The sequence below is a fragment of the Bombina bombina genome, chromosome 1, assembly GCF_027579735.1.
Source record: "Bombina bombina isolate aBomBom1 chromosome 1, aBomBom1.pri, whole genome shotgun sequence".
Lineage (NCBI taxonomy): Eukaryota > Metazoa > Chordata > Amphibia > Anura > Bombinatoridae > Bombina > Bombina bombina.
Window position 1 is genome coordinate 823350284 of NC_069499.1, and position 25517 is coordinate 823375800.

Consider the following 25517-nt stretch of genomic DNA (forward strand, 5'->3'; position numbering starts at 1 on the left):
CGCGACATACTATGGAACATTATATGATGGGAAAAAAGTTACACATAATGAAGAGACAGACACATTAGCCGCAACATTTTTCTCCCAAGATTTGTTACGAACAATATCCAAAGAACAGGGGGAAGCGCTTAACGCACCAATTTCCTGTATGGAAGTATTAGGGGCTATTAAGGATCTTAAACCCGGGAAGGCAGCAGGACCAGATGGCTTCCCTGCCGAATATTATAAACTTTTTAAAACAGCACTAACCCCACATCTAGTTAAATTTTGTAACTACATTATGGAGGGGGGAAATATACCACCTGAACTACTAGCTGCTAAAATAGTGGTGATTCCCAAACCTGCTAGAGATCATAAGAAATGTCAGAATTATCGCCCAATATCCCTTATCAATCAAGACCTTAAAATTTTTACGAAAATTATAGCGAATCGTCTCAAACATGTTGTCCCACATCTGGTTCACCCAGACCAGGTGGGTTTTGTCAAAGGTAGAGAAGCCCCAGACAATATACGGAAAGTGACTAATCTCATTCAAATTTTGGGGGAGACACGAACGCCTTCTCTGCTCCTCTCATTGGATGCGGAGAAGGCGTTCGACAGGATTGATTGGGACTACATGTTCTTAACATTAAGTAAAATGGGATTCGAAGGGGCATTTATAAAAGCCTTGAGAACTATCTACTCATGCCCGGGAGCGCAAGTCTCAGCAGCAGGTTATAAATCAAAACCATTCCCAATCCGAAATGGGACCAGACAGGGGTGTCCCCTCTCCCCATTGCTTTTTGCGCTATGTATAGAGCCTCTAGCGGCTAAAATTCGTTCGCAGCCAGACATAACGGGAATCAAGATAGACGCTTCAGAGTATAAATTAGCACTCTTTGCGGACGATATTTTACTAACCTTGACAAACCCATTGATAACCCTACCCAACTTATACCAAACAATAAAAACTTTCTCTGACATCTCGGGGTTTAAGATTAATCCAGAAAAATGCGAAGCCCTACCAATCGCGATCCCCCAGCAAACCCAAACATTACTAGAAACAAACTTCAACTTCAAATGGATGAAACACACACTAAAATATCTAGGAATACACCTCCCGACCTGCCACACACAACTATATAAAGTAAACTATATCCCTTTATTCAGACAAATTAAACAAGACCTCTCAAAATGGAAAAGCTTTAAGTTTTCATGGCTAGGTAGGGTAGCAGCAGTGAAAATGAATGCCATGCCACGGATTCTATATCTATTTAGAACTCTTCCCATTAAAGTAATAAAATCAGACCTAGAAACATTACAGAAAGAAATATTGGTGTTTATCAGAGGCACCAAAATAAATAGGATAGCAAAATCGGTCTTAATCAGACATAAATCGCTAGGGGGAATTGGGGTCCCTAATCTACTAGATTATTACAACTCTGCTAGGCTAGCACAAGATACTCTGCTTTTGAAAAGATCTAGGGAGGTTATATGGCCCACTCTAGAAGCAAAGATGGGAGGCTGGGGTGAGATAGATGCGATAATCTGGGATCAGGAGACAGCACAAAAAAACGGTGGGAGCCCCAGACCTTACACCACAAATCTAACAGTGCAGACATGGAATACAGCTAGGACAAAATATCACCTTATACCACAGTATTCCTTATACGTACCAATAAGATACATAATCCCAGGAGAACTTGGGGATCAACTCAAGAAATGGGAAAATAAAGGCTTGTACAGAGTAGCGGACTACATGGCGGGTGGGAAAATACTTTCGTATACCCAACTACAGTCGAGATTAGACCCACTAAAGCTACATTGGTACATGTACTTACAGATCTCCTCGGCTATGCAATCATACCTTAAACACCCCCGTGATGACATTACCACCTTAATAGAAACTTTCAGCAAATCAGAAAGCCGAGATAAGCGTACTATCTCTTTACTTTATATAAACATACAATCCACCCAAAACACCACTAAAACACCAACTATGCTGGCCTGGGAGCAGGAACTACACATAAGTAAAGACATCAAAGAGTGGGAAAAAATATTTCAGGAAGCTGAGAAGGGTCTTATAAGTGTAGATCTGAAGGAAAATGTTGCCAAAACCATATATCGCTGGTATTTGACTCCCTTAAGAACAGCCCATATGAGTTCTCTAGGGAATAGATTATGCTATAGAGGGTGCGGGGAAATAGGAACATATAAACATATGTGGTGGGATTGCAAAGAAGTATCAGAAGTATGGAAAAAATTGTCAGCCTTTCTTAGCCAGATCCTAGATGAACACATTACCCTCACAATACAACAAGCTCTTCTCCATGAACATATCCACGCATATAATAAACATATTAACACGTTTATCAGGATATTATGCACAATCACGAGGATCTGCATAGCTAGGTACTGGAAAACCGGAGTTCCCACCTGGACAGAAATACTCAATAAAACCCATCACACATACACTATGTATGAGATAGCATCAGGTATTCTAGACAATAAAGACACGGTTCAAGCCGTATGGTACTACTGGATAAGCAGATAGAACTTACTCAGACGATTTAGCAGGAAGATAAACCTTTAAATAGTCAGAGCTAGAAAAACAAGGTAAACTCATTGATGTTTATATTAGATAAACTATAGAAAACTGTGTCGTCACTCCCCTTCCCCCCCAATACATCCCCACCCTTCCCTTCTCTTCCTGATAATACACCTATGTTATTTAACCTTGCCTCTGTATGTTATTCCACTTTTTGAATATGAGGATATCAATGGATATGACGGAATATCTTGGATATAAACACTTTCTGACAATGTATTGATATAAACGTAGATAGATAAAATATATATGAGGATGTAACAACCTATGAGAAGTTATGCATTGTTCTAGCAGAAAGTTAGAGTAAGTAAAGGAGTCCTCTAGGCATCTATTAGAATATATTACCATTATATAGATGGAGATTTCGAGGACTCAATTAACTACAACCAGAAACCTATAGATTGTTGTCGTTTATAGCGTAACTTGATCATCCTATACTCCAAGCCTATTGTAAACTTACCTCATAATACGCCTCAATACAGAGGTCGCTAGAGGGAAGGATTCTTGGCTATTTCATTGTTAAACAGTTAATATTGTTTTTTCTGTTCATTATTAAAAAATAAATAAAAAATATTTAAACATAAAAAGGGACATTAAAAAGAAAAAGTTATTCCTCATTAAATGTTTCATTATGTGAGCAACAAAAAGTCTTTATATTATATTTGTCCTGCTTTTCCTGTAATTCAATTCTAAACTTTTTTTCCCCCACTGCTCCCAAAGAGGCTGGGCATGTCTAAAAACAAAGTAGGAAAGATACTTTAATGTCCCTTTAACAAATTTAAATTATGCTTAAACACGTTTCATTATGTTTAACCCAAATGTAGCTTATTTTATTATTTAGTGTTAAATAATACCAAATACATCAAAGAAGCATTTTATACAACTTTAACAAAAATGCAGCTTTAAGCTCATGTGGTTTCTGTGCGGCTTAACCAAATATGGCATATTAAGAAAACCTTACCATGCTAATGACAGGCATATTAGTTATCTTCTGTATTAGTTCTGTGAAGTGTAAACAACATTGTTCTTTGAAAAAGTCCACTTAGTTGACAAACTTATGGTTTGTCTCTTTTATGGATTCTATAGTGTGCAATCAAATATGCTTTTTGAGAAAAACCTTTTCCACATTCCTGACAAACAAAGGGCCTCTCTGCTGAATGGGTTCTGTAGTGTGTACTCAAATATGACCTCTGAGAGAAACCTTTGCCACATTCCTGACAAACATGTGGCTTCTCTCCTGAATGAGTTCTGACGTGTGAAAGCAAACTTGATTTTGAAGCGAAGCCTATTCCACATTGCGGACACACATAAGGCTTCTCTCCTGTATGGGTTCTGTAGTGTTCATCCAAAGTAAACTTTCGAGAAAAGCTTTTCCCACATCTCTGACAAACAAAGGGCCTCTCTCCTGTATGGATTCTGTGGTGTAAATATAAGTTTGAACTTTTAGTAAAGCATTTTCCACACTGCTGACATACGTATGGCCTTTCGCCTGTATGAGTTCTGTGATGTAAACACAAACTTGATCTTGCAGAAAAGCCTTTTCCACATTGCTGACACACATAGGGTTTTTCTCCTGTATGGGTTCTTTCATGTTCATCCAAACCGCACTTTCGAAGAAAACCTTTTCCACATTTATGGCAAACATACTGGTTGTTTTCTGTAGAAATATTATAATGTTCAACAAGTTTCAAACTAGAATTTGAGTCCATTATGTAGTTAAATTTTGCTGGTTCATTAAAATTAACAGTCCCGGTAGTAGAAGGTGCATTGTTATCATCTTTGAAAATACTCTGATTGAAACTGCAATAGTTTTGCTCATAATCGTAAGAACCTGAAACAAATGTGAGATTTCTTTTCTCATGTAATAATTCATTTGGTGAGTCTCGGTTCAAAAGCTCTCCTTGAATCTGTTGAATACTGTAAGTGCTGTTATCTTCCTCTGTTTTTATTGATGGGCAGAATATTGCGTTGGATTCTTCCATTGCATCCTTATATTCACCTGTTTCAAATAATGCATTGAAAGAGAAGTTTGTCAAATAAATATAATCTAACAAAGCAAAAAGGAAAGTAAATTAGGGATGATACAGTATATTTCTACTTTGAATAAATATAACAATTATGCAAACTAACTTTAAGGATAGTTAAAAAATAAAATTATTGGTGGCAAATACCTTTCACTTTAATAAAGGTAATACGTATTTTGAAACAAACTTGCCCTGCCTACATGTGGCGAGATGAAACAGCGGGACGGACAGGTGTAATACGCTTAAATAATTCTGATACAAAATGCAAGAAAACATAATTTATGCTTACCTGATAAATTTATTTCTCTTGTAGTGTATCCAGTCCACGGATCATCCATTACTTATGGAATATATTCTCCTTCCCAACAGGAAGCTGCAAGAGTCCACCCACAGCAAAGCTGCTATATAGCTCCTCCCCTAACTGCCATATTCAGTCATTCGACCGAAAACATGCAGAGAAAGGAAAAACCATAGGGTGCAGTGGTGACTGTAGTTCAAATGAAAAAATTACCTGCCTTAAAGTGACAGGGCGGGCCGTGGACTGGATACACTACAAGAGAAATAAATTTATCAGGTAAGCATAAATTATGTTTTCTCTTGTTAAGTGTATCCAGTCCACGGATCATCCATTACTTATGGAATACCAATACCAAAGCTAAAGTACACGGATGATGGGAGGGACAAGGCAGGTACTTAAACGGAAGTTACCACTGCCTGTAAAAAACCCTTTCTCCCAAAAATAGCCTCCGAAGAAGCAAGGTATCAAATTTGTTAAATTTGAAAAGTATGAAGCGCAGACCAAGACTCCGTCTTGTAAATCTGTTCAACAGAAGCCACATTTAAAAAAGGCCCAAGTGAAAACCACAGCTCTAGTAGAATGATCTGTAATCCCTTCAGGAGGCTGCTGTCCAGCAGTCTCATAAGCTAAATGAATTATGCTTTTTAACCAAAAAGACAGAGAGGCTGCTGAAGTCTTTTGACCTCTCCTTTGTCCAGAATAGACAACAAACAAGGTGAACGTTTGATGAAAACTGTAGTAGCTTGTAAGTAAAACTTTAAAGCACAAACCACGTCCAATATTGTGTAATAGACGTTCCTTCTTTGAGGAAGGATTAGGATACAAGCATGGAACAACTATCTCTTGAGTGATGTACTTGTTAGATACCACCTTAGGAAAAAACCCAGGTTGGTACGCAGGACTACCTTATCCGTACGAAGGACCAGATAAGGAGAATCACATTGTAACACAGATAACTTGGAGACTCTACGAGTCGAGGAATTAGCTACCCAAAAGGAACTTTCCAAGATAAAGATTGATATCTATGGAACAAAAAAGGTTAAAACGGAACTTCTTGAAGAACCTTAAGAATCAGGTTTAAGCTCCATGGCGGAGCAACAGTTTTAAACACAGGCTTGGATCTAACCAAAGCCTGACCAAATGCCTGAACGTCTAGAATACCTGCCAGACGCTTGTGCAAAAAAATAGACAGAGTAAAAATCTGTCCCCTTTTAAGGAATTAGCTGACAACCCTTTTTTCAAAAACATCTTGGAGAAAAGATAATATCCTGGGAATCCAGACTTTACTCCATGAGTAACCCTTGGATTCATAACAATCAGATATTTACACCATATCTATGTTCAATTTTCCTAGAGACAGGCTTTCATGTCTGTATTAAGGTATCAATGACTGACTCGGAGAAGCCATGCTTTGATAACATCAAGCGTTCAGTCTCCAGGCAGTCCATCTCAGATTGATTCTATTTAGATGGTTGAAAGGACCCTGAGGTAGAGGGACCTGTCTCAGAAGCAGAGACCGTGATGGAAAGGATGACATGTCCACCAGATCTGCATACCAGGTCCTGCGTGGCTACGCAGGCGCTGTCAAAAACACCAAAGCCCTCTCCTGCTTGGTCTTGACCTCCGGAGGAAATCCCACTCCCCCGGAAGAAAAGTCTGACGACTTAGAAAATCCACCTCCCAGTTCTCAACACCTGGGATATGGATAGCTGATAGACAAGAGTGAGTCTCTGTCCAGTGAATTATTGTAAGACTTCTAACATCGCTAGGGAACTTCTGTTCCCCCTTGATGGCTGATGTAAGCCACAGTCGTGTATATTGTCCGACTGAGTATGATGTACCTCAGAGTTGCTAACTGAGGCCAAGTCTGAAGAGCATGCAATATCACTCCCAGTTCCAGAATATTTATTAGAAGGAGGGTCTCCTCCTAAGTCCACTATCCCTGAGCCTTCAGGGAGTTCCAGACTGCATCCCAACCTAAAAGGCTGGCATCTATTGTAACAATTGTCCCATCTGACCTGCGGAAGGTCATACCCTTGGACAGATGGACCCGACATAGTCACCAGAGAAGAGAATCTCTGGTCTCTTGGTCCAGGTTTAACAGGGGGACAAATCTGTGTAATCCCCGTTCCTCTGACTGAGCATGCATAGTTGCAGCGGTCTGAAATGTAGACGTGCAAATGGTACTATGTCCCTTGCCGCTACCATTAAGCCGATTTCATTCATGTACTGAGCCACCGAAGGGCGCGGATGGGATGAAAAAAAAAACACGGCAGAAATTTAGAAACTTTGACAACCTGGACTCCGTCAGGTAAATTTTCATTTCTACAGAATCTATCAGAGTCCCTAGGAGGGAAACCCTTGAGATTGGGGATAGAGAACTCTTTCCTTGTTCACTTTCCACCCATGTGATCTCAGAAATGCCAGTACTACGTCCGTATGAGACTGGGCAATTTGGACGCCTGTATCAGGATGTCGTCTAAATAAGCGGCCACTTCTATGCCCCGCGGTCTAAGGCCCGCCAAAGCGACCCCAGAACCTCCATAAAGATTCTTGGGGCTGTAGATATCCCAAAGGAAAGAGCTACAAACTGGAAATGCCTGTCTAGAAAGGCAAACCTGAAAAACGATGGTGATCTTTATGCATCACAATGTGAGGCTAAGCATCCTTCAAATCCATTGTAGTCCTCTATTGACTCTCCTGGATCATAGTTAAGATGGTACGAATAGTTTCCATCTTAAATGACGGAATTCTGAGGAATTTGTTTAAGATCTTTAGATCCAAAATAGGTCTGAAGGTTCCCTCTCCTTGGGAACCACAAACAGATTTGAGTAAAAACTCTGTCCCTGTTCCTCTCTTGGAACTGGATGGATCTCGTACACAATGTAAGAATGCCTCCTTCTTTATCTGGTTTGCAGATAATTGTGAAAGGCGAAATCTCCCCTTTTTTTGGGGGGGAATCTTTGAAATCCAGAAGATATCTCTGGGATATAAATTCCAATGCCGTAAGAATCCAATTGTGATCGGGACTTCCGGGGCGGAGCTTAGAGAGTCAGGCAGGCTGGAGCCCGACTCGCCAGCTAAGCGTTTCTATCAAGCCGCAGTGCCGCTATCCTTGCCGGGAAGGAGGACCAATTTCCGAGCGGATACCGAGCCGGGATCCGGCTCACTGGCACAGAAGTCCCTGAGTGGCGCTAGGCCGATTCGCCACGGCCACAGCTTGTGTGTTGGAGCCCTTCAGGTCCACCGGAGATACACCGACGAAGGTCCCATTGCGTCTAGAGTCATCAGACAGACGCCACACTAAAGCGAGCCTAATCGCTATAGCACTCAAGAAAAAGTGCTCTCTACAGAAAAAGAGGCTACAGCTCCAATACTGACCGGCAAAGCAACAATAGCCGCAGGTCCACTAAAGAGGTACAGGTGCCGTATACATTGCCAATGCAGCCGGCCACAGTGAAAACCCACGATCTGCTAATTTAGAGCGGGAGGTCACTCTGCTGTCCGGCTCCCCCGAGGGAGTGGAGAAAGGCCGAGAGATGGCGCTAGACAGTGCGCATATCATGTAAGAGACGCAGACGATCCGTAAAGAAACCCCTGCTACCTGCTGCCTACTTCAAGCCGGTTAAATCTTTCTCCGGTCAGAGGTGTTGACGGACTAAAGAGAGGCATCGGGCAGGGAGACATCCCGATAAGGAAAAGTTACAACCTGCTGACCTGGACCGGCTCTCCTTACTTTACCGCTAGGAAGTGGTAACTCTATTGCTTCTCATTTAGCTAACTGTACATAAGAAGAAATCCTCGTTACCAGCTGTCTACCTTAAGCCCGTTAAGCTTTCCCCCTGACAGAACTGGGGCCGGATCAAAGAGAGGCGCCGGGCAGGGAGACATCCCGTTAAGGAAAGCTACAATTTGCCGGCCTGGTCCGGCTCTCCTTACCTTACCACGAGGTAGTGGCTACATTATTGCTCTTCAATCGGCTAGCTGTGCATAAGTGTCATTCACCTCTTCTCACACGACGTTATCAGTTGGACCTTACTTACCCTTACTACAAAAGAAGAAGTTCCTGTTCTATCTTGGGCTACGCAAGTATCTGAGCCATTCTGGCCTTTATTACGATTTTGCCTTTTTGAAATTTTCAGCATAAACTGAATTGACTCTAGTTCACTTTTTCCCTGTGCATTGGGTTGTTATCATCTATGACTTTTTTTTTTGCATTTTTTTATTTTTGTTCTTGTTAGATATCTGAAGTCAAAAAGTCATATAAAAATCATGTTTATAATCATACTGCTTCTATAGAAAATGCTCATAATACAATAGAAGTTTTGTACAGGTGTTAAACCAATTGCACTGTTCTTATCTGAGGTATCTAGTAATCTTGGCACAGAAACTAATAACATATATAAGTTTGTAACTGGGAGTGTCAGATCTTAGCAGCTGCTGTCCGGGTCTTGTATCCTGGGGTATTTGTTCATTTGTTCTTCCTGGTTCTTATCTATCCATGATCCATCCTTTGGTCTATAAGGATAATTAATATATTGCTGATACACATGCTGTAGAATCTGTTATCAATTGACATATAAAGTTTCTCCTAAGGTATCAGACATATTGTGGCTTCGAAACTGAAAACACACATATCTGTTATAGCACAAGCAGTATACCCACTCTGTCACCCATATTACTTACATATTCTCCCACTGCCACTTTGAAGCCCAGAGCTGTCAGTCTAGTAGACACTGAGGAGACCTAGCAAAATCGGTTGCTCCCCCGTTGTATGTCGTCATCTAACTCTAGCAGGCTTTAAAAACACTTCACTATTTTAAAAAAAAAAGAAAAAGGGAAGGGAAAGAAAAAGAAAAAAAAAGGGAAAAAAAAATAAAAATAAAAAAAAAACACACATGCACTTAAACTCATTTTTTGGTCTAGATATACAATACTATTTCTTTTTGTTTTAAACATTTTCTGATATCACCCCCCCTATTCAGGGTATTACACGTTTTCTTATTATTTTTTAGGCACAATAACACTAAGAATCACTTATAAGATTGGATAACTGGATAACTATTTTCACTTAATGGAAAAATTTGTCACCCAGGTGAAACACAATTCACCCATAATGCCTGCCAAAACTAAGGAGAAAAAAAATAAACTAATGGAGGTTAGTTCAGACTCCTCCTTAGAAACCCAGATAAACCCTTTCGATACACAATCATTGATAACCCAGCTAAGTCAATTGTTTATACCCCAATTTGATGTTATCAAAACAGATCTATCAAATATTACATCTAGGCTGGAGGTAATCTCCTCAGAAGTGAAACAGTTCGCTTCTAGAATCACTGAGGCTGAAACCAGAATTTCAGACTTAGAAGATCTGGTAAACACACAAGAAAATATATTACAAAAACAAGGTGACAAAATCTGTAATTTACAAAATCGCCTGGAGGATCTGGAAGATCGCTCCAGGCGTAATAATATTAGAATTGTCGGCTTACCCGATACCCCAGAATTTGAGGACCTGCTGCACTTCTCCTCAACGGTCCTCCCACAAGCTTTAGGGTTCCCCCCCCACCTTCTCCCCCTGTCAATAGAAAGAGCCCATCGAATAGGCCCCAGAAGGGTCAATCAAGATGGATCACCTAGAAATAGAATCTGTATCTTTAAAACCCTTAGATTTCAGGATAAACTCCAAATCCTCAAACTATTTAAGAAAATAGAAACATTCACTATAGCAAGCAAGAAGATTCTGTTATTTCAGGATTTCTCTAATGAAACCGCTCTCAAGAGAAAAAGTATGGCCCCCTTCTGTACCCAATTGATTAATAAAGGAGAAAATGCACGGATGGTTTATCCTGCAAGGATTATAATATTGAAGGAAGGTAACAGGATATCTCTTGGCTCTGTAGAAGAAGCGCAGAAATATCTATCAGATGGCTCCTAATGTAAATTTTAAGTTCTGTATATTACTTGTTCTGTTTTTTTTTTTTTTTTTCTCTCTCTCTTCTCTCTCTTTCTTTTCCTCTCTCTCTCCCTCCCCCTATCCCCCCCCCCCCCATCCTATAGTCATCAGGTGTTGGTATATATATGTTTGAACTCAAATATCCCTATTTTAGTTAATGGCCACAATAGGATTTAATCTAGTCGAGGAATTTAAGCTCCTCTCCTGGAATGTAGGAGGAATAACCTCAGTAATAAAACGTAAAACAGTTATTCAAAGATTGGGGAAATTAAACCCCTCAATTGTTTTCCTACAAGAAACCCACCTTAAAGATGTTGAAATATTTAAACTTCAGTCTAAATGGGTTGGGGAAGTCATAGCGACCCCCTGCGCCTCCAGAAAAAATGGAGTTGCAATTTTAATTAATAAAAACCTGACATATAAGATCTTGAACATAGAAAGGGATCCAGAAGCTAGATTTCTCTTAGTACAAATCCAAATCCATGAGGCCAGAATATTTTTATGCAATATATATGCTCCTAACAAATTTTCATCCAAATTCTGGAAACTAATCCAGTCTAAACTATTTCCCCACATTAACCAAAATGTTATAGTCGGGGGTGATTTTAATATGTCTCTATCTGCTGATCTTGATAGATTTGACACTAGAAACAAACAAGAATATGATTGGCAAGCCAAATATTTTAGATCCTTTTGTAACAAGATGAAACTTGTTGATATTTGGAGAATTAAAAATCCCGACTCTCGGAAATTCACTTGTGAATCCAAAACATACAGGACATTTTCGAGAATCGATTATATTTTAATATCAGAATCTCTATCTATATTTAGGTTAACCCCCCAGATACACGATATTGCCATATCGGACCATGCTAGTATATCGATCCTGTTTCCCTCTCTGAGCCAACATAAGAGTAATAATTCTACGTTTTATTTCCCTAAATATTTGTATAATAATCCCAGATTTAAGATTTGGCTGAGACAAACCTGGAGAGAATACTGTGAAAACAACATAACCTATATTAATAAAATAGAGATTTTCTGGGAAACTGCTAAAGCAGTCATAAGAGGAGAGATAAAGGCCTATTTGAGTACCATAAAAAAGAAATCGGCCGCACAAGAGACACTATTAGCTAACCGAATCAAAATTGCTTATGAAAGGTATAATAATCTGCGTAATGATCAAAATTGGAAAAAATATATAGAAGCTAGGCAGGAAAGGGATATTGCAATAAAGCAAAAAATTCAAGAGGTAGAAACAAGAAATAATCTTCTTTTTAAAGGCTTTCATGGCTGTTCCGCTAAATTCCTAGCTAAATTAACCAGAAATAGGAAAAAGAAAAATTATATTTTGGCTATAAAGGCAGGGATCCAAAGATACTCGGACCCAAATGAAATTGTTAACTTTTTTCATACTTACTATCAACAATTATACACTGGAACAGAACCAGATACAATCCAAGAAGATAGGTTTTGGTCCAGGATTAATCTTCCGAAAATGTTAGACACAGACTTAGCAATATTAAATGCCCCTATAACCCAAGAGGAAATTAGAAAAGCTATAACCAAGACTAAATTAAACAAGGCAGCGGGTCCCGATGGTATTCCAGCTGAATTCTTCAAAATCTTATCGGAGGAAATAGTAGAGTCCCTGGAAAAACTTTTTAATAATTATTTCACTAATGATCAACCAATTTCAAAAAATTTTACTGCTGCAAATATTTCCCTAATCCTTAAAAAAGATAAAGACCCGGAAGACCCTGCGTCTTACAGACCTATATCTGTTCTTAATACAGATTACAAAATATTAACTTCAATTATAGCTTCCAGGCTCTCGATTTCTTTCGATAAAATAATACACCCCGACCAAACAGGCTTTATGAGCTCTAGGAATTCCTCAAAAAGTATCCGCAAAGTTTTAACGTGTATAGATTATATGTATAATACTGATCCAACACAACTCACACAAGCGAAACAAGATAAAGCCCTAATTAGCCTCGACGCCGAAAAAGCGTTTGACGCAATCGCTTGGAATCACCTATTTAGAGCGCTCGAACAATTTGGCTTTAGAAATCAATTTATTCGATTCATACACAATATCTATAGAAACCCAATCTCATATCTTTTAGTTAACTCTAATGTCTCTCCCGCGTTGACATTAGGTAGAGGTACTAGGCAAGGCTGCCCCCTCTCGCCATTTCTTTTTAATATAGCTCTAGAACCATTAGCAATTTGGCTTAGAGACATTATTAGCGGTATTAGAATTGGCCCACAAGTTTTAAAACTCCTAATCTACGCAGATGATTTATTGATATTTATAGGAGATCCTGTCCAAGAAATTCCTGCTGTCTTAAATAGCTTAAGTACTTTTAGCTCATTTTCAGGTTATAAAATCAACTAAAAAAAAAGTGAACTAATGTGGATTAAAAAGGATAGCCGTGCTAAGTTTAACTTCCCGTTCCAAATATCGGAAACACTTAAATATTTAGGCATTTATATTCATCCCAATCCCAATTGCTGGTATAAGTTAAATTTTCCTCCTTTGATAAAGAAAATTCAAACTGACCTAGAAAATTGGACCTCTCTACCTATATCGGTATCAGCGCGTGTCAGCCTTATTAAGACAATTATATTTCCTCGGTTACTATATCCACTTCAGAACCTACCTTTATTGATCCCTGCGATAGACCAACATAAATTATATTCTTTTTTCTCCAGATTTATCTGGAAAAATAAGAAACCACGTATTGCATTTAAAAAACTAATGAATTCACTTGATTCCGCGGGACTAGCGTTGCCAAATATACAATATTATAATATTGCCTGCTTAGCCAAAATTGCCATAGACTGGTTAGCTGACACAAATATCTTTTCATGTTCGATAATGGAAAATTATATGATAACTCCCTTTTCTGTTAAAGCCAGTTTGCATTATCCAGCAAAGGAGTTACCCTATAATATCAAGGGATTGATAACCATAAATAACATTATTAGAGCCTGGCAGAAATTTTGCTCAATTATTGGTGTTGATTACTCTTTCTCCGAATTACTCCCAATAATTGGAACGGTTGATTTTTCCCCTGGTTATTCTCAGGTAACCTTTAAGAAATGGGCGGATAAAGGACTCATTAATTTATATCAAATTTTTCATGAGGATGGCTATATACGTTCATTTGAGTCTCTTGTTACGCAATTTGACCTCTCCAGACAGGATATGTTTGCTTATTTCCAGATAAGACACTATCTCAATAAACATAATTGGGAGCTGGATCGAGGCCTAGCATGGTCCGACATCAAAAAATGTATCCTGAAATACAAAACGGGATCAACTTCAATTTCTCTCATGTATGACATTATGCTCAATAAGCAGAATCTACTCAGTCTTAATGATATCTTTGCTTCATGGACACAAGATTGTCCAAACTTGGAAGACGGAGAATTAAAGGCTAGTTGTACTTTAGTAAACAAATGTCGAATTCCATCCAGCTGGAAAGAGTCTCACTTTAAAATCATAAATAGGTCATATATAACACCTGTTAGGCTGGCAAAAATGTATAGCTCACAATCTGCTAAATGCCCCCGATGTACATATCTCAAGGCAGACCTTCTACACATGTTTTACTATTGTCCAAAATTAAAACAATTGTGGAACAAACTCTCCTTCTGGTTAAAAATACACTATGCCGCCGTAGTCTCATTTAACTCAGAAAATATCATCTTTCTAAATATCCATGTCACTGATTCTCCTCTGAGATCAAAAACCTTAGTATCCATTATCATGTCTATTAGACATCTCATCACAAAAAACTGGAAATCAAAGTATGTACCCTCCTTTGCCATGGTTACGCAAGAGATACAGAATCAAATAATCTTTGAATCTTTTCACCTTAAATCTTCTAATGAAAAAAAAATAAAAAAGTTCATTTTGGACTGGCTACCCATAATTAAGTCCTATACCCTACCCATCCAAAAACGTATCTTGTCCCCATTTTTAAGCTCAGATAGTTTTGCAGATCTTGTATTGCATGGTGAATTTCCGGCTTCATGGATTTCCTGTTACAGGGAATAGGAGTGCTATGAACCAAGGTAATGATCATTCACAATGATAGCTTCGGCGTTGGCTGAGGGGGGGGGGGGCGGGGGGGGGGGAGGGGTGGGGGGGGGGCGGGGGGTAGAGGAGGAACTTAATTTACTTTTTCTCTTTCTTTTTTCTCTTTTTTTTTTTTTTTTTTTCTTCTTTCTCTTTTTTTTCTCATTTGTCTGATAGGGAATCTGAACTAAGTAAGAGGTAAAAAACTATTTTTCTTTCTTTTAGATTCATCAAGTTAAAATGATGAACCCTAGACTGTTAAGTTATCTATTTTTTGGGTACTTACGGCTTAAGTTTATTAAGCTAAGATGATATTTATGTATTATAAACCTCAATTGTGCCCCAATGGTTATTTTGTCCGAGTTAGTCTACGCTATTTGAGTTATGATTCTATGTTCAGTCATCTTTCATCTTTGCAAATATTAAGCGTAGTTTTTATTTAAAGACGACCGAAAGACATAGGCTACTAAGTTTAGCTCATTATTATAATAATATAAACGGTCAATGTCTGTCAATATTATGTGTATGACACTAACTCTTTTTTTCCTCTTTTGTATTTAATGTACATATATTTGTATCTTGATCAAACCTGTCATCTTGCCCTGCGTGGCATATTTTATTTGAGATTTGTTTTTGTCTTTTTTTTTTTTTTTTTCCTGTCTTATTTTGTGAATTATTCTCAATAAAAGAAAATTACTTTAAAAAAATAAATAAAAAATAAATAAATTCCAATGCCTAGGGATCCTGGGCATCTCTTGCCCACGCCTGGGCAAAGAATGAAAGTCTGCCCCCTATAGGATCCGTTACCGGATAGGGGTCCGTTCCTTCATACTGCCTTAGAGGCAGCAGCAGGCTCCTTGGCCTGCTTATCTTTGTTCCAGGTCCGATTGTCTCCAGACCGCCTTGGACTGAGCAAAAATTCCCTCTTGTTTTGCCTTAGAGGAAGAGGATGCCACACCTGCCCTGAAGTTTTTTAAAAGGTACGAAAATTAGACTTTTTTTTTTTTTTTTTAATTTGCCCTTGATTTAGACCTATCCTGAGGAAGGGCATGACCTTTTCCTCCAGTGATATAAGCAATAATCTCCTTCAAACCAGGCCCGAATAGGGTCTGCCCCTTGAAGGGAAGTTAAGTAGCTTATTTATTAAAGTCACGACAGCTGACCATGATATAAGCCATAGCGCTCTGCGCGCCAGTATAGTAAAAAACAGAATTCTTAGCCGTTAGTCTAGTCAAATGAACAAGGCATCAGAAAACAAAGGAATTGGCTAGCATAAGCTTGTCAAATATATTCATCCAATGGAGTCGCTTAACTGTAAAGCCTCATCAAGAGACTCAACCCAGAACGCCGCAGCAGTGACAGAAGCAATGTATGCAAGGGGCTGCAGGATAAAACCCTGTTGAATAAACATTTTTTATCCATTGGATCTAAAAAGCACAACTGTCCTCGTCAGAGGTAGTGGTACGCTTAGCTAGAGTAGAAACTCTTCTCTCCACCTTAGGAACTGTCTGCCAGAAGTCCCGTGTGGTGGTAACTATTAGAAAACATTCTTCTAAAAAATAGGAGGGGAAGAGAACGGCACACCTGGTCTATCCCATTCCTTATTAAAACATTTTTAGTAAACCTCTTTAGGTATTGGAAAAACATCAGTACACACCGGCACTGCATATTATTTATCCAGTCTACACAATTTCTCTGGCCCTGCGATTGTACACATTCATTCAGAGCAGCCAAAGCCTCCCTGAGCAACAAGTGGAGGTTCTCAAGCATAAATTTTAAATGTAGAAATATCAGAATCAGGTTAAATCATCTTCCCTGAGTCAAAAAAAAAATCACCCGGGGGGCGTGTCCGTGCAGTGTCCTGGATAGGACGCAACTTCTGAGGGCTCCAGCAGAATCAACACTAATCCGCTGATTATTGTGTTCAAACAGCAAGAGTACAACTACCTATCATAAAGAAATCACGACTTGGGCAGATGTGCCCCTCTTGCTGTGTACATGACTTTGGTGACTCAGCTCGGAATCTTATGGCCTAGGGCAGCGGCCCATTGATAGGTATCCACCCCCCCCGGGAAGAAACGGGTCATTGGTGCTGTCGGATAACTCCGACTTACCAATTCTTCACCAACATACAGCTCTAACGGAACAGAGGGCTGAAATTTAGCACCTTTATCAGCTGGGAAAAAGTGAAATCTTGTTTATACAACAAGCAGAGGATATCCAAAATGGCGGAGGTGCACAATCAGCTACGCCATGAGGACCTTATGGCAAGATTTACAGCGCGCATGTTAAAACTGATAGAGAGGGCTCCATATGAATTCTTAATGCAGCACCTGGAGGCTGAACAGGAGAGCAAGATATCGACTAGTGCTCCCTTACCGGGGAATACTCAGAAAGGCTCTATCACAGCTGACCCTTCTACTGCTACACATGAGTCTTCTGGAGCGGGGCACGCACAGATAGCAGACTCACCTCGCGGAGCACTCAGGATTACAACGCAGCTCCTACACAGGCAGACCTCCACTCCAAGTAAGAATTACAAAGCGCAACACGAGGAGGTGCCTCACCATCTGGAAATACCCCTAAAGATTACAGATCCTCAGGAACCTCAAAGTTGGATCGTCAGTGCCGCAACGCAGATATCAGCAAAAAAGGGCACAGCACTGCGGTCTCAACATAAAGCAAAGACCGTGTCAGGTCTCACCAATGTGGGGATTTCGGAGGCAGCACCCAGGATTGGATCACCAAGAGACATACCATCATCCCTGATAGATCACGGCTATATGTCGGCTTACTCTCCTGAGGCATCCGGAACAATAATTAAGGTACCAGAGACATTACTCAGTTTTGCAGGTCCTTCAACTTTAAAAGCCACACAAAACACTATCAGGAAATATATTTCTGTACTCTGGCCGTGCTGGCTTGGCAATTGCCCCATGTATGCACATACCACTATCGTCTATTATGGCCAGCTGGACACAGGGGGTTAACTGTAACTGTAGGTGAATGTGCCTCGGCCACCTGGCACAGTGGCTGATTAGGGCAACCACCGGTCAGAATAATTTTTTTGGCGAGGTGATCAAAATATGTTGTTAAAGGCTACATATGTTAATTTAAGAGATGAGTTCAAAGTTCAACACTGTTCTTAGTTTAACTCTGTTTGTATGTCTGTTATGATTGTAAACAACGTCTTTGCAAGCTTTATACAATGCACAGTAATGTTGGTTTAAAAACATTATCAGCTTGGTATATTGGCTTGTTTTAACACGCTTAAGATTGGTGCAGATAAGGGCCCCATAGACTTAAATACCTATATGTAAGTATTTGCCTAACAGCCTGACAGTGATATTAACATGTAGTTAGATGAACTATGTTGATGGCAGCGTAAATACCCTGAGGATGCTTACCACTGCCCTGTTTTATAGCCCTAAATAGAATAATATACCCTCTAGTATACCCAGTATTGTGACTTGTGCTCTGTGTGTATACCCTCAAACTAGTTCACATTAAACACTAACTGCCATCTTTCAGTTGCTCAGTCTTACAGTCAAATATAGGCTGGGGGCGATCAGTCTCAGCCGAAGTTGGGAGTGAACCACTTTAATTGGACCTATTAGACCCCTCGCTCTTCTCTCTCTTCCTCTGATCCCCCTATTGAGTCAAACTTTGTACACATATGCACCTTATATGATTTATATATGAATATGATCATAGGCCCATGCGAGGTCTGTATAACTGTAATTTGGGTTTCCTGAGAAATACACTGTAGTGAAGAGAGTAACCTGATATGCATAAACTGCGACTTGCGGGATACATTAAATGTCTTATGTTTACAACCGCTAATGTAATGCTCTTGCTGCACGCTATGTATATCCAGTTCACGCTGTGTATGTTTACTTGACCCCAGATGGATGATCACTCTCTGTTTCTCACAGATTTTTATCCTAAAAATTGTATATTTAAATTGTTTGTTTCCCTTACCCCTAGTTCTCCCCCCCATTACCATATATTCCCAATATTGTTCACATGAGTATCTGTTACAGACCCAAGAGTGGTCTACATAGTAAGAAACTTGGGATCAATTGGGACATACACTAAACTTGAAAGGTGTCTTCAAATGTTGAAATGAATATTTATAAGCATCCCTCACACCTTTATACAGTTTGTACAACGGACTATTGTGACAAAGCATTTTACTGTAACAGTTTCGATGTACTATGTGCACAATTATTTTATGCCGTGTATGCATTGTTTATCAAAATAAAGCTCTTTTGAAAATTTAAAAAAAAAAAAAAATCACCCACAGACTAAGCATATTGTGAGGTAGTATCATACATGGTTCTTAAAGCGTCTGTATGCTCTGTATCTACCCCCAGAGCTAACTGCTTTCCTTTAATTTCAGGTAGTCTGACTAATACTGCTGCCAGAATATTATTCACCACCTTTGCCATGTCTTGTAAAATAAACGCTATGGGCGCCCTTGATGTACTTGGCGCCATTTGAGCGTGAGTCCCTGAAGCGGGAGTCGAAGGGTCTGACACGTGGGGAGAGTTAGTCGGCATAACTTTCCCCTCGACAGAATCCCCTGGTAAAAGAAACGCTATGGGTGCCCTTGATGTACTTGGCGCCATTTGAGCGTGAGTCCCTAAAGCGGGAGTCAAAAGGTCTGACACGTGGGGAGAGTTAGTCGGCATAACTACCCCCACGACAGAATCCTCTGGTGATAATGTTTTTAAAGACAAAAAATGATCTTTATTGTTTAACATGAAATCAGTACATCTGGTACACATTCTAAGATGGGGTTCCACCATGGCTTTAAAACATAATGAACACAGAGCTTCCTCTATGTCAGACATGTTAGAACAGACTAATAATGAGACTAGTGAGCTTGGAAAACACTTTAAATCAAGTTAACAAGCAAATATATAAAACGTTACTGTGCCTTTAAGAGAAACAAATTTTGTCAAAATTTGAAAAACAGTGAAAAAAGGCAGTAAAACAAACGAAATTTTTACAGTACATGTAATAAGGTAACAGAGCATTGCACCCACTTGCAAATGGATGATTAACCCCTTAATGCAAAAAACAGATTAAAAAAAAATAAAAATGACATAGACGTTTTTAAAAACAGACACAACAAACTGCCACAGCCAACAGTGGGAAGCTTCAGTTAACTGTTTCTATGCAAAATTTAAGCCAGCCATGTGGAAAAAACTTAGGCCCCAATAAGTTTTATCACCAAACATATGTTAAAAAACGATTAAACATGCCAGCAAACGTTTTAAAACACATTTTTACAAGAGTATGTATCTCTATTAATAAGCCTGATACCAGTCGCTATCGCTGCATTTAAGGCTTTACTTACATTACTTCGGTATCAGCAGTATTTTCTTAGTCAATTCCATTCCTAGAAAAATATTTTACTGCACATACCTTATCTGCAGGAAAACCTGCACGCCATTCCCCCTCTGAAGTACCTCCCTCCTCAGAATGTGTGAGAACAGCAAATGAATCTTAGTTACGCCTGCTAAGATCATAGAAAAACGCAGGCAGATTCTTCTTCCAAATACTGCCTGAGATAAACAGCACACTCCGGTGCCATTTAAAAATAACAAACTTTTGATTGAAGAATAAACTAAGTAGAAAGCACCACAGACTCTCACGACCTCCTATCTATGTTGAGGCTTGCAAGAGAATGACTAAATATGGCAGTTAGGGGAGGAGCTATATAGCAGCTTTGCTGTGGGTGGACTCTTGCAGCTTCCTGTTGGGAAGGAGAATATATTCCATAAGTAATGGATGATCCGTGGACTGGATACACTTAACAAGAGAAAACTTCATATACCCCAAGGAACACTCCCCTCCAGCACACTACCAATGCTGCAAGACTTCACAGTAGAAATACAGCACTGAGAGATTACCTGCTGTGATCAGGATCATCTTCGGATGCCGCCTAGAGAGCTTTTCCTCTCATTTGATTTGCGAAGGGCTGCGGTTCGGTATACACAGTATTTAGATGATTGGCTGTGACTTGTTGCCTTTGAAATACCTCATATGCTTAATGAGGTTCAAGAGTGTGAATGTATTTTTATTGTATGATTAAAGTGTGTTTAAAAGGACAGTTTACACCTTAGTCATCTTAAAGTCTTACCTTAGATTAAGCTGCAAATAGCCTCCTGCACCCCTTTTTATATCATGCAGCAGGAACAGTTAATAAGTTCTTTAAAAAAAGTTTCAGGCCACTTTGAAATGGCCGCCACTGTCTGCCCACTGATGATGTCATAATCCGAGCGGCATATGGCGTCCAATCACAAAAACCTCACTACCCAGATACAGCATGGATCATGACGTCATCAGTGGGTGGAGTTTGACAGCCATTTCAAAGTGGCCAAATACAATATTCTTTTTTATCTTTCGGCTATTTGTAGAGCGCCAACAGATTCTGAAGCAGAATTTATTTTTTTAACGTTCCTGCTGCATGATATAGAAAAGGGTGCAGGAGGCTATTTTTAGCCTAATTTAAGGTAAGACTTTAAGATTACTAAGGTGTAGCCTGTCCCTTTAATTTATACTGCACTTAGATCTCCCTCATGCTTCTGTCTTTTTTGTTTACTTGTCTTAGTATTGTCAGTATTGTCTGCTGCCAGTTCTGCAGTGTCTCTTAAACAGCTACAAGAAAGGAAAGTTTGTAGTTTATTGGGGTGGACTTTCAGATTCTTTATGATCACCATTCGGTATGTATCTTTTTATATATTTTACATTGATTGAGGATGAAATGTCATATATGACATAAAATCAACGTAATTTATATATATATATATATATATATATATATATATATACATACACTAATCAATAGAGTGGTATTCTCTCTATATACTTTTTTAGTATCACAATTAAAGAAAAAATTCATAATAAAGAGAGCAACCTTATGCAAAAATGCGTTGTCTGAATAAACATTTTTTCTCCACTTTCTCTTAACCTTAAAACTTATAAAGTAAACGTAGCGAGTTCTGCATTTAACACTTATGGCATATTTTTATTATAAGCCAAAAAACTAGAACAGAAAAATAGAAAAATAGAAGAAAAAAAAAAAAATGGTTCTCTTATTAACTGTTTCACTGCTGGGTCACACACAAAACTGGCCTTAGAGGGAACACTGGAGGGGAGTAGCTGTAAAGGAATTGGATCAAGGGGATAGGTAGTGAGGTGAAAGGATGATATAAGGACAGAAACTTCTTACTCAGTAACAGGGTAAAAGAGCTGAATTTGTGGGTTTTGGATGCTTTTGAGCTGTTGAGGGGGTTGGAGACTGGTAGTATGTTGAGAGATGATTCTGATGGAATCAATTTTGTAGTTGAAGTGGCTGACAAAATCTTGAGAAAAGATTGCTGATCCTTCAGCAAAGGATATCAAGAGAATGAAGCAAATTTGATAAGTTGTTTAAAACGGCATGTTCTATCTAAATCATGAAAGAGTTCCTTTAAGCATTAATCCCACGTTTCCATGTGTCAGTGTTTGAAAAAGGAAATTTACAGTGATTTTTCCCCCCGAAAATTTAGCAAAGCATCTCAGTTGGCTTCCCATGCAACTTCTATAATGCTTTAAACTAACCTTCCTCCTAGGAGGGAATTCTAAAATCCACTGTTATAACTATATAAAAAACAGGATAAAAAAAATGTCAGATTATGCAATTTATAGACCAATCTTTGAACTCTATGATGATCTTAAATTATACAAAATGTTTTTCGGAGCACAACTATAGCCTTCCCTACTAAATTTGGACAAAGCAGTATTTACTAAAGGATGCCAGTGCCATGACAACATAAAAAGGCTGATTTTCCGGTGGTCGGAAACGTTGGTGTTACATCTAGGAGTCAGACTCTCCAATGATCTCCCCCGGATTATCAGGGATAATTACCTCCCTTTGCTATCGGAGCTTCGCTCCCTTAGTAAGAGTTGGAATCTCTCACAAGTCTCGTGGATGGGGAGGATCGCAGCTCTAAAGATGTCTTTTCTACCCCGACTCACATATTTGTTTTGCTGCCTTCCAATCAGAGTCCCTAGACAAATCCTCTTACAGTTTCAAAGTGAATTCACTAAGCATATTTGGCAGGGCAAACCTCCAAGAGTGACGCAGAAAGTTCTGCAATTGCCCAGGATAAACGGGGGACTAGGCTCTCCCTCGATAGTAAGATACTATGAGGGGGCGATGCTCACCCATATCTCACAATGGGGAGTCAGACAGTCTACCTGCAAATGGCGCTCCATTGAACAGGCCTCGCTGCCCTACAACCTAACTTTATGAGATCTGATCTGGATGCCCACACATTGCCGCAGAGATCTAACCTTGACAAACCCTATTATTCGGGAATGCCTGCACTTCTGGGACAAAATCCGCCATTCTAGACATATTGCCCCTCACCCATCTCCCATTACCTCTATGCCTGGCCTACTAGCAGGCTTACAGGATACCCATCCACTGAAATGGGCTTAATTTGGAGTTCATGTAGTCTCAGACCTCTGGCTTCCACCACCGGAAAGTGGATTCAGAACCGTCTCTCAGTTAGGGGCGGATGTGGCCTTATCCCATATTCTAAAATTCGAACACCACAGAATCAAAAGCTTCCTGACCAGTTGGGGCTTCAAGCATCAGTTAGCCCGCCCATTAACCCCTTGGGAGACCACATGGAGTCAGGGAAACAGGCTATGTCGACTTCTCTCCAGACACTATACTCTCTTAGACCCTAACCTAAATTCAGAAATAACTCCCCATCTTTCAAAGTGGGAATCCCTACTTGATAAATCATTTACAGAAGAGGTTTGGGGAGACACTCTTGAGCATACCAAAAAGGCCATACATTGCACAACCTTATTTGAGACTTATTATAAATTGTTGGCTCATTGGTACTATGTACCTACCAGGTTGGCTAAAATATTTACTAGTACGTCCCCTTACTGTTGGAGAGGATGTGGTCAGAGAGGGGACTCTCTACACATCTAGTGGGAATGCCCCAAAATTCGCCTTATGGATAAGATGCTTTAGGGTTCTTCCCAAATCCCCTAGTCCCCGTCTAGCTGGACAAGAGTATGCTCTTATATGGCCTACCTATATACCATGGAAAAAGACATTTTTTATAAATTAGGCAATTCCGACCTTTTTGAGCTTACATGGGCTGACTGGAAAGATTTATATGACACAACCTGGAAACCTAATATCTTGTCCCCCAGTTAGCTTCCCACTGGTGACATAAGGCCTTACCTTTGGCTTAGTATACATGATATTGGATGGCTTACACGCCACGCCCGCCCATGACTAACTACATCCCTCCCCTCCTCCTCTCTTTCCACCCCCCTACCTTACTTCTAGATTCATTACCTTTCCCCTCTATTCCTGAGCTGAGAGACCTTGGAGTCTCATTCATACAAGATATAAGGTACCATCATGGTTTATGACTGACTACTGAGTTTTTGGTATCGTTTAGAACAGAGTTTTATCTATTTTAACTATGTAAGATTATACTGTTTTGAGGACAGTCTGTGCCCTCACATTGTTAATTTATATTTACTCGCTTTTTTCATTTGTATTAATGACAGATTCAATAAAGCTTTTTGAAAACTTAAAAAAAAAAAAAAAAGGCTGATTTTGCTATTCCAGATGACACCCCCAATCCTCTGGATGGTCAGTTTGTGATATTACAGTACTTCTAAGGTTTAGTTTTTCAAAACTGTGATAACATTACACTGTGCTCCATTTATGAGGGTGGCACAGATGTGATACGTCTCTGCTGTATTTTCTATGAGCACTGGAATGCGGCAACACTGTCTCCCAGTGCACTACAGTACATAGGATGATGTATGAATTACCTTTAAACACCTTTTATCGGATAGCAAAAATAAACCTGGAGTGTAACCAAGGTTAGTCCATTGCAGGTTACATGTGTATTTACCTGTGCTGATATTGTCACAGATTTCCTGCTCCAGAGCTTCTGACGGACTCCTTACACACAGCTTTATTTCTTCACTTTTTAATACAATTTCATCATGGTTTTCACCTGTACGAAAATAGATAAGAACAACGGTTTTCTAAGTGGTATTTAGTTTATAAATTCTTGTATGTAAATAAGGTTTGGAAACAAGACTATATGCTATTATCATACTAATGTAACAGACGCTTGTTAAACAGTACTAATTAATTTACAACTCCAACAGACTTGCATTGTTTCCCTATATTCGTGCCTCAGTTTATTTGTGACTTTGTTTAAAGAGACATTAAACAGCTCTTGCTTTTGTGAAAAATTATTGCTTGAACCACGCTCCCTAGAGAGGCCAAAAAGCTAAATTCTGTAAACTGCAATGCTGCTTTAGGCAATTTGGAACATTTTGAAAACCTAGGTTTATGCTTTTAATTCATCAAAATTTACATTTCACTCGTTGTGAAAAAAATACTTACCTTTAAAACTTGACAGCCACTCCAGCTTCCCCCGGTCGTTGCAAGCCATTTCTGTCGTCAGAAATGATGGATAGGTCATCCTCCAATCACGGCTTCCCCCCCCCCGGGG

General features: G+C 39.4%; 1 protein-coding gene across 2 annotated transcripts in view; it reads right to left on the reverse strand.

The window, feature by feature from the left end:
* Positions 1-3385: 3385 nt before the first annotated feature.
* The window catches only part of LOC128646015 (zinc finger protein 432), an 80283-nt gene continuing 58151 nt past the window's right edge, over positions 3386-25517 (reverse strand). For both annotated transcript variants that reach the window (XM_053699405.1, XM_053699406.1), the window contains exons 7-8: positions 24906-25010; positions 3386-4586 (exon numbers count right to left, since the gene is read on the reverse strand). In XM_053699405.1, coding sequence (XP_053555380.1) covers positions 3643-4586; positions 24906-25010 — 1049 coding nt within the window. In that variant the 3' untranslated portion in view covers positions 3386-3642. The remainder of the gene's footprint in view (positions 4587-24905; positions 25011-25517) is intronic.